Source organism: Microplitis mediator, chromosome 11, assembly GCF_029852145.1.
Source record: "Microplitis mediator isolate UGA2020A chromosome 11, iyMicMedi2.1, whole genome shotgun sequence".
Lineage (NCBI taxonomy): Eukaryota > Metazoa > Arthropoda > Insecta > Hymenoptera > Braconidae > Microplitis > Microplitis mediator.
In genome coordinates, this window is record NC_079979.1 from 3,644,558 (window position 1) to 3,657,776 (window position 13,219).

At 32.7% G+C, this 13,219-nt stretch overlaps 1 protein-coding gene across 1 annotated transcript; it reads left to right on the plus strand.

Moving 5' to 3' along the window:
• The first annotated feature begins 825 nt into the window (after positions 1-825).
• On the plus strand, positions 826-12,459 carry LOC130677534 (A disintegrin and metalloproteinase with thrombospondin motifs like). The gene is made up of 9 exons (XM_057484323.1): positions 826-919; positions 1,705-1,910; positions 2,025-2,117; positions 2,183-2,336; positions 4,519-4,757; positions 6,338-6,498; positions 8,167-8,346; positions 8,417-8,548; positions 12,351-12,459. The coding sequence occupies exons 2-9, from the start codon at positions 1,887-1,889 to the stop codon at positions 12,394-12,396; spliced, it is 1,029 nt and encodes a 342-aa protein (XP_057340306.1). The 5' UTR covers positions 826-919; positions 1,705-1,886; the 3' UTR covers positions 12,397-12,459.
• Positions 12,460-13,219: the final 760 nt, after the last annotated feature.

Consider the following 13,219-nt stretch of genomic DNA (forward strand, 5'->3'; position numbering starts at 1 on the left):
CAAGACACATCTGGAACGCAACGAATTGGACTAAGTGGATTTAAATCACTTGACATTAATTCTAATGAGTCTATAATGTTCTAGATTGTTCTCGAAATTTCGAGACGGATCTAGAATAGTCTTAATTGCACTTAGTTGAGTTGAATCACTTGAAATTGATTCTAATCAGTCTAGAATATTCGAGATTGTTCTGAATATTTCGAGATGGATCTGGAATGCTTTAAATTGAACTTAATTGAGTTAAATCACTTGAAATTGATTCTAATCAGTTTAGAATATTCTAGATCGTGCCAAAAATTTTGAGACACATCTAGAGTGGTCTAAATTGAACTTAGTTGAGTGAGATTGCTCGAAATTGATTCTAATGAGTCTAAAATGTTCTCGATTGCTGCGAATATTTAGAGACTTATTCGGAATGCTCCAAATTACAATTAGTTGATTCAAATTTCGTAAAAATGATTCTAATTAGTCTTTAATGTTTTGCAAGGTTTTGAAAATCAGATAACATTCTAGAAAATTTGAATATATCTGTAAATACAATAAATTACTTAAAACTTATTCCATCCACGTGGGATGCTCTGGACTGTTTTAAAATTTTAAAAATATTATAAAAATTAAAAAATATATTTTAAAGTCGTAAATTACGCGAAAATAATCGGAACAACTCGATCGAAACATATGTTAGAACGATCGGAATTGATTTGAAGTGATGTTCGACATTCGAATATTTCAGAACTTGTTGGATTATTTTCGAAATTTTTAAAGCAGTCCAAAAAATTTAACACATAAATAAATGCATCACCAAAATATAACTCAGTGAAGCGGGCGTTTGCAGCTAGTATTATATTAAATAGTAAAACTAAATGTTGACAGGTTGGACCAGAAAATCCATGGAAACGCACTCCAAGGATTTTAAATAGTAAGTCAGTAATAAATAATTTAATCAACTGTTTATCATTATGTGTTTTCGATTGACAACTGGAGTTAGAGTAATCGAGTAATTTTTTCTGATCATTGGTCGAACTGTAGTATACCATACAGCATTCATTCCCTTTCATCCGACTTGTCGAAATTTACCGATAGAGTCAAATTCCACTATGTCGGATTCCATTAGCTCGGAATTTCCTCTAGCTTGACTCCCACTACGAGCTGTGATCTCTCACTCGATACTATTCATTTGTATGTGTGTGTAGGTTTACATATGGATCAGCCATGTAGATGTAAGAGTGCATGCACTGTAGTTTAGTTTTTAAAGGAGAGTAGGAATTCAATAAGTTGGAATTCCCAGGAAATTTCCCCACTTTCGTAGACTTACTGTCCGAGTTACCGGAATTCGATTGTACATCAAAGAATTTCCACCAGACCTGTACCGAAATTTAAATTTATGTTCTGTTTAGAGGATAGAAAGTTGTTCGTTTTTCTTATAAGAAAATAAATGATAAGAATCAACGCATGCGTCATTCTTCCCCCAATCAGAGACAGAAATTTAAACTTTCAGCTGCAGATCTGGTGACAAACAGTATACACACCATGGATGAAGGAAAGACGTCCTAATCTGCTTGTTTGCTTACTCTTGCCTCCAGCTCGGATAGACAATTCCACACGTGGATTAAACTGTCCTATTTTCATCCCTTAGTGTATAATATACTATTCAATGTCTGTGCTTATCAATAAGTGTTAAGTAATAACTTATTAAATTTGTAGATGATGATTGGGAAACAGGTACCATTAATTTTCTTTCACGAAGAAAACGCTCATCGATAAATGACGACATCAACTTACAACTGAACGCTTTCGGTAAAAATATTTATTTGAATCTTCAAGAAAGAGAAAATACTCTTTATGGTCCAGCTACACCTGTTTACAAACTCTATTCAAATTCCCTCATGTCACAAACGGTTGAACTTAAAGTAAGTCAAATTATAATTTGCTTAAATAATTCTACTGATGTTATGGATTTGTATGGAAAATAAGAAACTATTCTTTTTAAAACGAATCAATCTAATTAAATCTTTGTAATTTAGGGGCCAAACATCCAAAGGAAAATATATGAGGATTCCCAAAATCGTGCATCGATTGTCCTTGATACTCTTCCAAATGGAAGGAGAATCATCCAAGTAAAATAATGTTTTTATATATTAACGATACATATTCTTATTGCTTATTTTTGTTATTTTTTTAGAATGGGTACATTGGTTCCGAAAACTTGACAATCGCAGCAGATTATTCCTTATTGCAGGAACAGTCATTAATCCTATCGAACCCATTGAATACTCCTTCAACTAATAAATATATATTTCGGCGTGTTCAACACAATAACTACCCTTTTGCTAACCGTAAGTAACATTTTTTACTCTACACGTAAATGTTTAACCACGTCTGGTCACTGTCCGACTCACGACTGAGTCGTGTGGTAGACAAAAAGTCTGAAAACCGGTTGACCCTGCGGGCCGACTCCAAAACATTTCGTTGTTTCAAAGCTCAGAGAGCTCGAAAATGTCATTATTGGTAAACTTTTGAGCTCTCCGAGGTCAAGAAACGATTGTACAGAAAAAACATACATTTTGCTGAAAAAAAGTAATTTTTGTCTGACGATGTTGTTGGAACCAATCAGGTGGTTTCCACTTACTTACCGGCAATCGAAAGAGCTTGTTGAGACTTACACTCGATTAAACTTAGAAACCAATCAGTCGAGCAATTCGCGACTCAACCAATCAACTTCAAAATCTAATCAGTTCCAAATCTTGGTGAGCTCTTGCGATTGCTGCCAAGAACGTTAGAATTGGATGATTCGTTTCAAAGATATCGTCGGACAAAAAAAGTTTGCACACACACACACAGACGTCCAGCTGAGAATAGTCAGAGTACCCTAGGATCTCAAAACGTCAAGATCTGATGAAAACTCGATTTACAAAAATCGGGGTGAAAACAATAACTTCTTGAATTTTTGAAAACTTACAATTGTCTTAGCGGGAAGTTAAAAAACTCTAACTTCAATATTTTACATCTAATTTCTACATAAATACACTAAAAATTTATGAATTGCTCAATCATCACAATTAATATCATTTGCATTGTTACGATTATTGAGATTTCTATGATAAATATTTAGACCTTCAAAATAATCCTAACTATTTAGTCTATGGTTTGGCAGAGTGGTGCAAGCTTTAACTGATATACAGAAGGATCCAGGTTCAAGCTCCAGTAATGTTGAATAATTTTTCATCGAAAAAAAAATTAATCACCATCAATTAATCAGTTTAGATAATTATAAGTATATATAATTGGATGCAGTTTTTTTCCATCAGCTTACACCATCGATTTTAAGAAAAAAGTGCAATACACTTATGCCACTACAAACCCCGAGAACACTAACTAATAAACGCAATAATCATACTAAGACATGACTGATTCTAAACGCACTCGTGACACTAAAGTATTGGTGCCTAAAAATACCAGACCGTTAGTTTTTAATTGGCGTTTTCCAATAGTGTACAGGAGTATTTTTTTGTAAAGAATGTTTAGAACCATACTCCACCTGGCGCAGAACTATGATTGTGATCCCGCAATCAGTCGTGTCTGAAGGATACTGATTCATATGCGCACACAAATGAGTAATGTCCTGCACAAGACTGACTGCTGTATGCGACCGCACTGGTAGGTCCTTAGCACAAGAACCATTTATGTGCTGCACACGACTCATTCTGCTGCATACTGCAACGATTTATATGATGTCCATGACTGACTTATATTTGACACCATAACTACTTTGGTGCTGCAAACGAATTACATCTTCCGAAACAAAAAAACAAAATTTCGAGGCTTAATTCGTGTATAGAACAAGAGCAGTTATGGTGTCGAAAACTATTTTGTCATGTACATCACATGAATTGTTACGATGTGCAGCAGAATGAGTCGTGCGTAGGTAACTAAGCACTGACCAGCGGTATGGCATACAGCAATCAGCCTTGTGCAAGACATTGCTAATTCATCGGTGCACATTAATCAATACCCTCCGGAAACAACTGATTACAGTGCTCGCATTCTTATGCAGCACAAGACCAAGTACTGTTGTAAACATGATTCGTTACTGCGAGCACACAAACCAGTCGTGTTTAATATTTTGCGTACTAAAACGACCTTGTTTCAGTAGATTCAAAACAAAATTGCATGAATGTGTTAATAAATTTCATTAATATTCTACGTGAATATTATCAATACGTAAGTCATAAATTGTATGGTTTTAATGACCATGTGATAAATAATTTTGAAAATTTTTTACAACTGTTTTTTTAATGGGTTCGCGAAAATAAATTATGTCGAATTGTATAAGAGACTTATGAGCTCATTGTTTATATAAAAGACTCTCTAACTAATTTATAATAAACGTTTATTTCCGCAGGTACATAGAAATTTTTTTTCTTCATCTAAATGATAATATCAGATTTGCAAATCAATTTTGTGATCATTTTCCCCTACAAAAATAAAATTCAATGATTTATAAATTACTTCTTCCAGCTATTGAATTGAACTACTACAACTATCGAGTACCATCAGGATACTATAACAATATACAGATACCAAATACGATTTATCTAGAAATTTTAGTTATAATTGATTATGAACTATATACTCGTGTTGGACCAAATCAAATCATCACATATGTTTTAACATTTTGGAATCAAGTTGATACATTGTATCGAAGCTTAGATCAACCTAAGTACAAACTAAATATCGCTGGAATTGTTATACCAATGGTAAGTAACTAAATACTTTTTAGATTGACTATTAAGTGAACTTCAACTTCACATTGTGCATTTCTTATTACTTTAAATGTTTTCGAATTTTTTATAAATTTTACATTCGAACACCCTCTCGAACAACCGGTTTCTAACACGAACAGGCAATTGAATCTGGAAATATTGTTCAATCAACTATGCATCTAAATCGGTTCGTTAAAAAAAAAAAAAAAACATACAAGCATTTCCGGCGAAATCCTTAATATAATCATTGAGCTTATGAGATGATTATGAACTTCGATTCGGATTTTCGATGAACATTTTATGGGGGTGATTTAACGTTAACATAGTGAAGAAGATTCATGAAGACTTTTGATACCCGAGTGAAAATTGCAGCCCTCATTTCATACTGTTTTTGGATTTTGCTACATTTTTCATTCCCAAAACAATAAATTGAACCTCTTTTTGTCCTCACGCGGGGAAAAATAATTTAGATCTCTGGTGACGTTCACTTGATCTGCGGAGATCTGATCTCGCCACAAATAAGATATACGTTACTTCTAACAGGTCTACGGCTTTTTTGAAGTGATCTACGAAGATTTGTGGAAATTGAAGAAAATTTTTTGAGATTTCCGATGACTTATTTAGCCGTTAGAAGCGAACTTGTCAAATTGCATTAATCTAAATAGATCTCCAGTGATATTATTGTAAATTCTTCAAAAATTGCTAAGACCAGTAGAGATCTCGTAAGATCACCTTAGGACTAAAACCATTGATGATCTGCTGAAATCATCAGAAATGTTCCGAAATCTATTACAAATTTTAAATTTACGTTAATCGTCGATATGTTTAGTCTTATGGTGATCTCTAAAGATCTCTAAAATGTACAGTAGTAGATCTACATTAGATCTATAGTTGATCTGCATTAGATCTACAGTAGATCTACATTAGACTTACAGCTGATCCACATAGATATACCGTAGGTATACAAAGATCTGCAGTCGTAGAAATACGCAGATCTATGGCATTAGATCTACGTAGGTCTACCGTAAAAAGTCTATATAGATCTACCGTAGTAAACCAATAGCAGATATACGTAGATTCAAAGTAGATGTACGTAAGTCTATAATCTAAGAACTACGTAGAAGTAGAATTATGTAAATCTACAGCTGTATATCTATCTAGATAACAGTAAAATATCTACTAAGATCCGCAGTAGTAGATCTATCTAGATTCACAGTAGTATATCTGTCTGTATCTACAGTAGTAGATCTACTTAGATCGATAGTAGTAGGTCAACATAAATCTAAGTTATTTTTTCTCGAGTAAAATTTTTTTTTTGTGATTATTTAGATTTAAAAAATTTTATTGATTATTTATTTCCCAAAAACATAGTAATTTTTTTTTTTAATTATTTAATGTATTCATAATTCAAATTATCAATGTTTAAATGTCTTTATGAAAGATGCTTCCTAGAATTATCTTAGTAACAAATAGAAATTACCCTATTCGATTATAAAAATTTGTCAATCGATTTTGAATACATGCACCTGATACATTTTGTTATGTTTGATTATTTGTTTTCCATACAATTATAGGATCCTGTAGTTCTGAAATATTTTCCTCAAGATTCATATAGCAGACGGTACTCCGAAAACATCAGATATCATACGCTTGTGATTGAAAATGGCAAATGGTTATACAAATCCCAAGAACTTCTGCCCCTAGACAGCTACGATATTGCAGTGACTATGACTCCGTAAGTATATTATAGTCGAGTAGTTTTTATCACTCTATTTTATCATTTTCGCATCATTATTTATCTCAGGAGCTATAGAACTCACGTGAATATTAGACTACATTATTTTTGTAGATCATAAAATTTCTTATCTAATTCACTCTCAGCATATTTATCTAACATTTCATAGATTTTTAATATTATATTGTGGGACAAGGGATTTAACAAAACGATCTCAGGCCAGGGTGAAGTTAGCTGACATCACCCGCAGTCTAAAAAAGTGTTTAATGCTGTGTTATACATTATATTTTTCATAATTACATGCATTAGAACTTAACGTTTCATGGTCAGTAGCCAGTGGGAAACAATTTAATTTAAGACTAGATCAACTATTAGCGTAAGCGTAAATTGTGGTTTGCAAATTGTAATGAAGCAGAAACTATTAATATTGTTTATTATTCACTCTGATTTCTAAAAATTTTAATTATGAAGTCAGAATTGACATTTACATAAATTAAATAAATTGTCTGAAATAATTAATAAATAACTGGCAAGCATCAGAATTGAAATTGCGAATGTCTTCAGTTAGCAGGCAGAAACATTATTTGTTTCTTCTCAAGGGATGAAACACGTAGGTTTCTGCCCGCTGACTGAAGACATTCGCAATTAACACGTTTGCTAATATTTTTTTGCCATACCGGGACCAAAAGTTCGAATTTCTGCCCTGGTTAGAGGAAAGAAAATCTTTCTTTTCTTTTATGAAAAAACAAATCATAAAAATGAGCACATATGCCATTTTTCCCACAGAGGCTAAAATATAAACTTTAAGGTGCAGATCTGGTGAAAACCAGTATATACACTATAGAGAAAAGTACGACCGAAATTAGCTTATTTTGACTGGCTGTAGAGACCCTGAAACTTAAAATTTTCATGGTCGTATCACAAAAAAGCATATTTTTAAAAAATTTAAGAACTTGGGAAATAACCGAGTTACTTAGACATTCAAAGAATCTAAAAGATTTTGACAGCCAACCAAATATTTGTCATTTATTTGTTATCAAAAGAGAGAGAAATAGTATATTACACACCAAGGAAAAAAAGTAGGCCATCCAATCCGGGTGTGTGCAATTGCCTACCCAAGCAAAAGGCAGGGGTGGCAAACATCCGGATTTGAACGTCCTACTTTCCTCCGTAGTGTGTATGCAATTTTTTATTAGATCTGTACCTGAAAGCTTAAATTTTCTCTTTTATTTGCGAGACGAATAGCGCATACGCTAATTTTTGTCATTTGTTTTCTCATATAAGAAAATAATGACTTTTTCTTTTAATTATTAATTATTATAATTTAATAATCTTTGCATCAGAAATAATTCAGGAATTAATTTCATATTAATAAAATTTAATATTATCTTAGGTTGACTAAAAAATAAAATTTATTATAGTATCTTTTTATTACCAATAAAAGACAATCTCTCTTACCATTCGATGCAAAAACTATTGTAATGTATTGAGTAGGAAGGGCTTTCGACACTCATGTATTGGCAGCACTCGCCGAACGGCTCGTAAACCAATCACACTCGTTGTCAAAAGCACCTTCCACTCAATGCGATAATGTACTATTATTGAATTTAATAAAACTCTAGAAACATGGAAAATCGGTTATTTTATTTTGTTGAAAAAAAATTTTAGACGACAAGAACAACCTGTTGCAATTTCTCCGGATGAGTATAGAGCTACTGTTGGAATTTCGGCATTGAATGGAGCATGCTCAATCGATCATCGTTATGGTCAAACAAATAGTGTTGCTATTATCTTGGATGATGGAAATTTCAGTGGTGTCCAAACAGCTGCCCATGAAATTGGCCATTTGTAACTTATTTTTCAATATTTATTTAACAATAATCAGTTGAATGCCTTAATTTTTTATTTTCGTTTCTAGACTCGGATCGAGACATGACAGATATCCTTGTCCCGAGAGTGATGGTTACATAATGGCACCGGCCTATAGTTCGACCGAAAATCGTTACAAGTGGTCAAGATGTACTTTAAGAGATTTTGCAAAATTTTTAAGGTAAATAAGTACATAAATGATTATTTAATAAATAAAAAGACCATATCGCAGTCTATAAAAAGACTGAGCGCTCGTTGTAGCTAGTTAACGATCAGCAGTTGGAACGTGAACTCATTGGAATTGACTGGATGTCATTGTGTCATTGAAACTAATAAATTCATACTCCAATCGATTTTTAAGCCCTGAATCATCGTGGATCCTAACTCCAGGCCCTTTGTTATCCCATTTCTGTCTTCGCATTATAATAGAGAGTCGAAATGAATATTTGTTACTATTGTTCGAACAGTAGTGGCCTTAACTATCGATGCTTATTTTTCTACTCTAGCGGTCCATTAAAAAAAGTCAAGGATCTCAGTTATTCTCATTATAACATCCTTCCACAATATCTGCGAGGTGACATATGAATTCGCTCACATATTTTTCAAACAAAGGCGGCTATTATTTCGTTGACTGTTTGTAACGACTAAAATTCGGATTATTCTTAACCCGATTCCATAGTAATTCGACAAATTATCAACCAAACGTTAATATAGAGTTTCGTGACCAGTCTGATTATGGCTGTGCATATCTACTAGATTATAAATCTAGATACCAGTTCTAGCCTCTTATTCAAACTCATCTTGATATTCATTGGGTTCAATTCAAATTATTAATTCAACGTCAGCGAGCCTTCATTCAGTTATTAAGTATTCAAGTTTATAGTATATTAGGTCACAAGGGATGAAACAAGACGATTTCAGACTAGGGTGAAGTTGGCTGCCCGAGCCGTAGGCGAGGGCTAATATCACCCGCAGTCTGAAATTGTGTTTCATCCTGAGTCACACACCATATTTTTCATGATTACCTGCATCGGAACTTCAAGATTCGGTGTCAGCAGCCAGTAAGAAACAAGTTAACTTCAAGCCAATGACGCGGAGAACTGTTAGAGAATGAGAAATCTGTGATTTAGTCACTTATTAAATAACAAATAAGACAAAAATATTATTTTCACTCATTTTTCAGTAATTTTATTTAGTTAATTAAACTCTCCCTTAAAAAACGAAATGAGTGAACTGAAGTGACAAGCAAACAAATGAGAGTAATAAGGATGCAAATGAACATTAACTATAGCCAACAACGGGCAGAAACAATTGTGTTTCTTCCCAAGAGAAGAAACACGCATGTTTCTGCCCGCTGTATGAAGGTATTTGTGAATTACGAATTCGCTAATAGTTGTTTGCAGCATCGGCTTCAAATTAATTTGTTTCGACTGGCTGTAGTGACACGGAAACTTTAAATTTTGATGCTGGTATCATGAAAAATGAATTGATATTTTGTTCTATATTAAATAATGGCCATTAGAGGATAGGAATAATAATTTTGTGCCAGAGCAAATATTTCTACACTAACGCAAAAAATTGAAGTAACAGAAAAATTTTAGAAATTAGTTAGTTATTTTTGCAAGGCTTTAGCTTGAAATACGCATTTTATAGCTTGAAATCTCTAGTTTCAATATCGTTCGATCAAAATTTTTTTAGAACTACAGTTATTGCGCATTCATAAGAAATATCATGAGACGGAAATTTCCGAGTTTTTTTTTTCTTTCGAAGGGTTCACGGGTAAAGGAAAAAGTTTTTCAGCTAAGCTAATGCATGGGTCAGTTATTTAACTCATTAAGCTTTAATTTGCTCTTTTATAAGCTCTGTACAACAGTTTGTCGTAGATATTAGCCTTCAACCAAAAAAGGATCATTTCAGCTGTGATCATCGATATCTCAGCTACCAATAATCACACGGTAAATTGAGGAGCGTTTTTTAAAACGAATACATCCCCTATAAGACTCCTTCAACATTATTTATGAAAACAATTTGTTTTTATCCTGAACATATATTAGAAAGAAGTATAGAATAATGGCTTTTTTTGGGTTTTCAGTAAATTAACCGCTATTTTGTAAATATTTATGAAAAGACTAATGTTGCCAAGGTTTTTATCAGCTTATTGTACTCCCAGTAACCTTGTAAATTTTTTAATCGATCTATTAGACTGTTTTTCCGGGGTGATTGGACAAAGTTTTTCAAAGCAATTCAAGGAACAAGTTTTGATCTTTAAATTGTGTACTTAATCATCATCAAAATGGAAATTTTTTTTTTTTTTGACCTCTTCCATTTTTGCATTAGTTCTCAGCAAATGTGAAGTAAAAAAAAAAGTCAAATCCAACTACAAACACTAAACGCATTGACACTAAAGCATCAGCGAGCGAAAATACGAGACCATTAGTTTCTCATCACTCAGAGTGGAAAGTACGACGGGCTCAGGCTTGACCCCAGTTTGGTTAAACTGGACTAAACCTGGTTACCAGCCCTGACCCAGGCTTGCTTGCCAGACCTGGCTCATGCATTGACAAAACAAATAAAATTAATTGAAAAAAAAGTTTTATAATTATTAACCGAGTAGAGTTCGTGATCATTAACATTTAAACTATTTAAATGAGGTAAATGACGTGAAAATAACTCGGTAAAAATTCTGCTGGGCTCTGGGCGCGAACTGCCGTCCTTCTAATTGCTGGATTTAAACGATAGCTACTGGACGAACCTAGTAATGTTGAACTAAAACTTTCATATGATCTACTTATTCATTTTACTACAACCACTCGGTTTTATGAAATATAAAGAGCAATTTTATTAATATTTTCGATTAAGATAAATAAAACAAATTACAATGATTATAATAAAAATAATAATTTCGTATTATTTTTATTATAATTCCATAATTTTAAAAAATAAAATTTATTCAATTTAATTAATTATTTATCAAAAACCCAGTTGAATTATCTTGCTCTACCACCATTATTAAAAGTAACATTTATTATAAAAATTCATGAGTTATTTCTAAATTAAATTAATTTTTGTGAGTAAAATTATAAAATTATGGTTGTTGAATGCAAATAATAACGAACTAAAATATTTTAATTATTAGTTGAAAATAACTTTAATCGAAATGTTAAGATATTTATTAATTAAAACCCATTTTAATTTAAAAATAAATAATTAATTATTTAAAAAACCATAATAGCCAGTTAATTGAATAATTCATAAAAAAACCTGGGTTAGCCAGTTCTGGCCCAAGGATGGGTAACTATAGGTATAGCCGAACTTGGATAATCTTATTTTGGCCCAATTCCGGGTTGCTATTCAATGATCAAGGCAGGGGAACCTAGTCGGCCTAAGCTCGGGTAATCATTGGGTCGGCCAAGGCTAGGTTATCCGGTTCTAGCCCAAGCCTGGGTCACCACTGAATGGCCAAGATAGGGAAACCCAGTCTCGGTCAAAGCTCGGATCATCATCATTACGGTCGAGGCTAGGTTACCCAGTCCTGGCCAAGGCTCGGGTAGTAATTGAAATGGCCAGGATTGAGTAACAATTCTTGACCCACGTATGGGTCAATATTGACGTGCCAAAGCTAGGTTCCCCAGTGCTGAGCCAAGGAGTGGCCCTGCGTTCAACTCTGGCAGCTCCTGCATGATCAGTATCTTCCAATAGCGTTTAGAAGTATTTTTCCGCAAATGCACTTTTTTGAAAATTAGATGTAAAGTAGAAAAAGAAATATAATTTTGTCAGAAGTAGATGAATCGATTCGTCAAAAATGTAAACACTCTGTTTTCTCCCAAACTGCAAAATGGATCAGATTTTCGTTTTTCGCCCATATTCCGTAAATCTTCTGTTTGTTATTTATTTATTTTCTTGTTATAATTTTCTTAGATAGCAATGTATAGTTTAGTTACAGAATGATCTATAGACATCGATTAATTACAAAAATTTTTCAGAACCAGTCCACAATGTCTTTACAATAGGCCACGGACTCTACAGTGAAGAATCGAAATTGAATAAATGTCAATAAGTATTAATAAAATTTTGTATATTAAGATTCATTATTTATAGATATCGTACTTTTGTAAAATAAAAACAACTATAATGTTTGGTGTATTGTGCCATAAAGATTACTGCCGACTTTTCTATATCCATACCTATATATCCCCATCAACATCCTTTGAAAAGTGAAATGCGTAGAAATTTTTATTGTCACGTGTAATAAATGATGTCACAGTCGTCGACTGTATTCAAATGTTACTTTTATCCGGATCTTCTTTTCAACTGAAAGAGTTTTTAAAGTCAGACGTTTTTTCATTTTTATTCTACGCTCTGTTGTTATCATGCCATCCTATACATACATATATAAATATTCTTTTTTATCTTCATTTCATCTATTTTATATTTTTTTTTTTTTTTTTTTGTGACAATATTCAAATTAATAGGTAGAGATTTTTTATTGCATTTTTTCGTTATTAATATTAATAATGTCAAATGACACGTGGGTGGTTTTAAGGGTGGATTTGATGGTATTAGAGAGGGTAGTGAGTTGTAGTACAGAGGGTGAGTTTTTAAGCCAAGGACAAATTACTACTCATTTTTATGCCACTTTAATATTACTTCGCGTCATTAAATATCTTCAAATTCATTCTGTCGTATCATCTTAAAGAATAATGACTATTTTTTGTAATATTCTATATTCAAATTATTAAATATTCATAATAATAACTATTTGAATTGCTATGATCATTTATAACTCAGGTTGAAATTTAATTCCTCCTAAAATCCTATTAGGCGTTCACTATTCTGAATGAAAAATCCACAT

Excerpts from the sequence above, each read along its gene's own strand:
- LOC130677534 (XM_057484323.1), top strand. The coding sequence starts at position 1,887 with ATGTCACAAACGGTTGAACTTAAA. Across the intron at positions 1,911-2,024 it reads CACAAACGGTTGAACTTAAA|GGGCCAAACATCCAAAGGAA; the intron begins GTAAGTCAAATT and ends TTTGTAATTTAG. Across the intron at positions 2,337-4,518 it reads TAACTACCCTTTTGCTAACC|CTATTGAATTGAACTACTAC; the intron begins GTAAGTAACATT and ends TACTTCTTCCAG.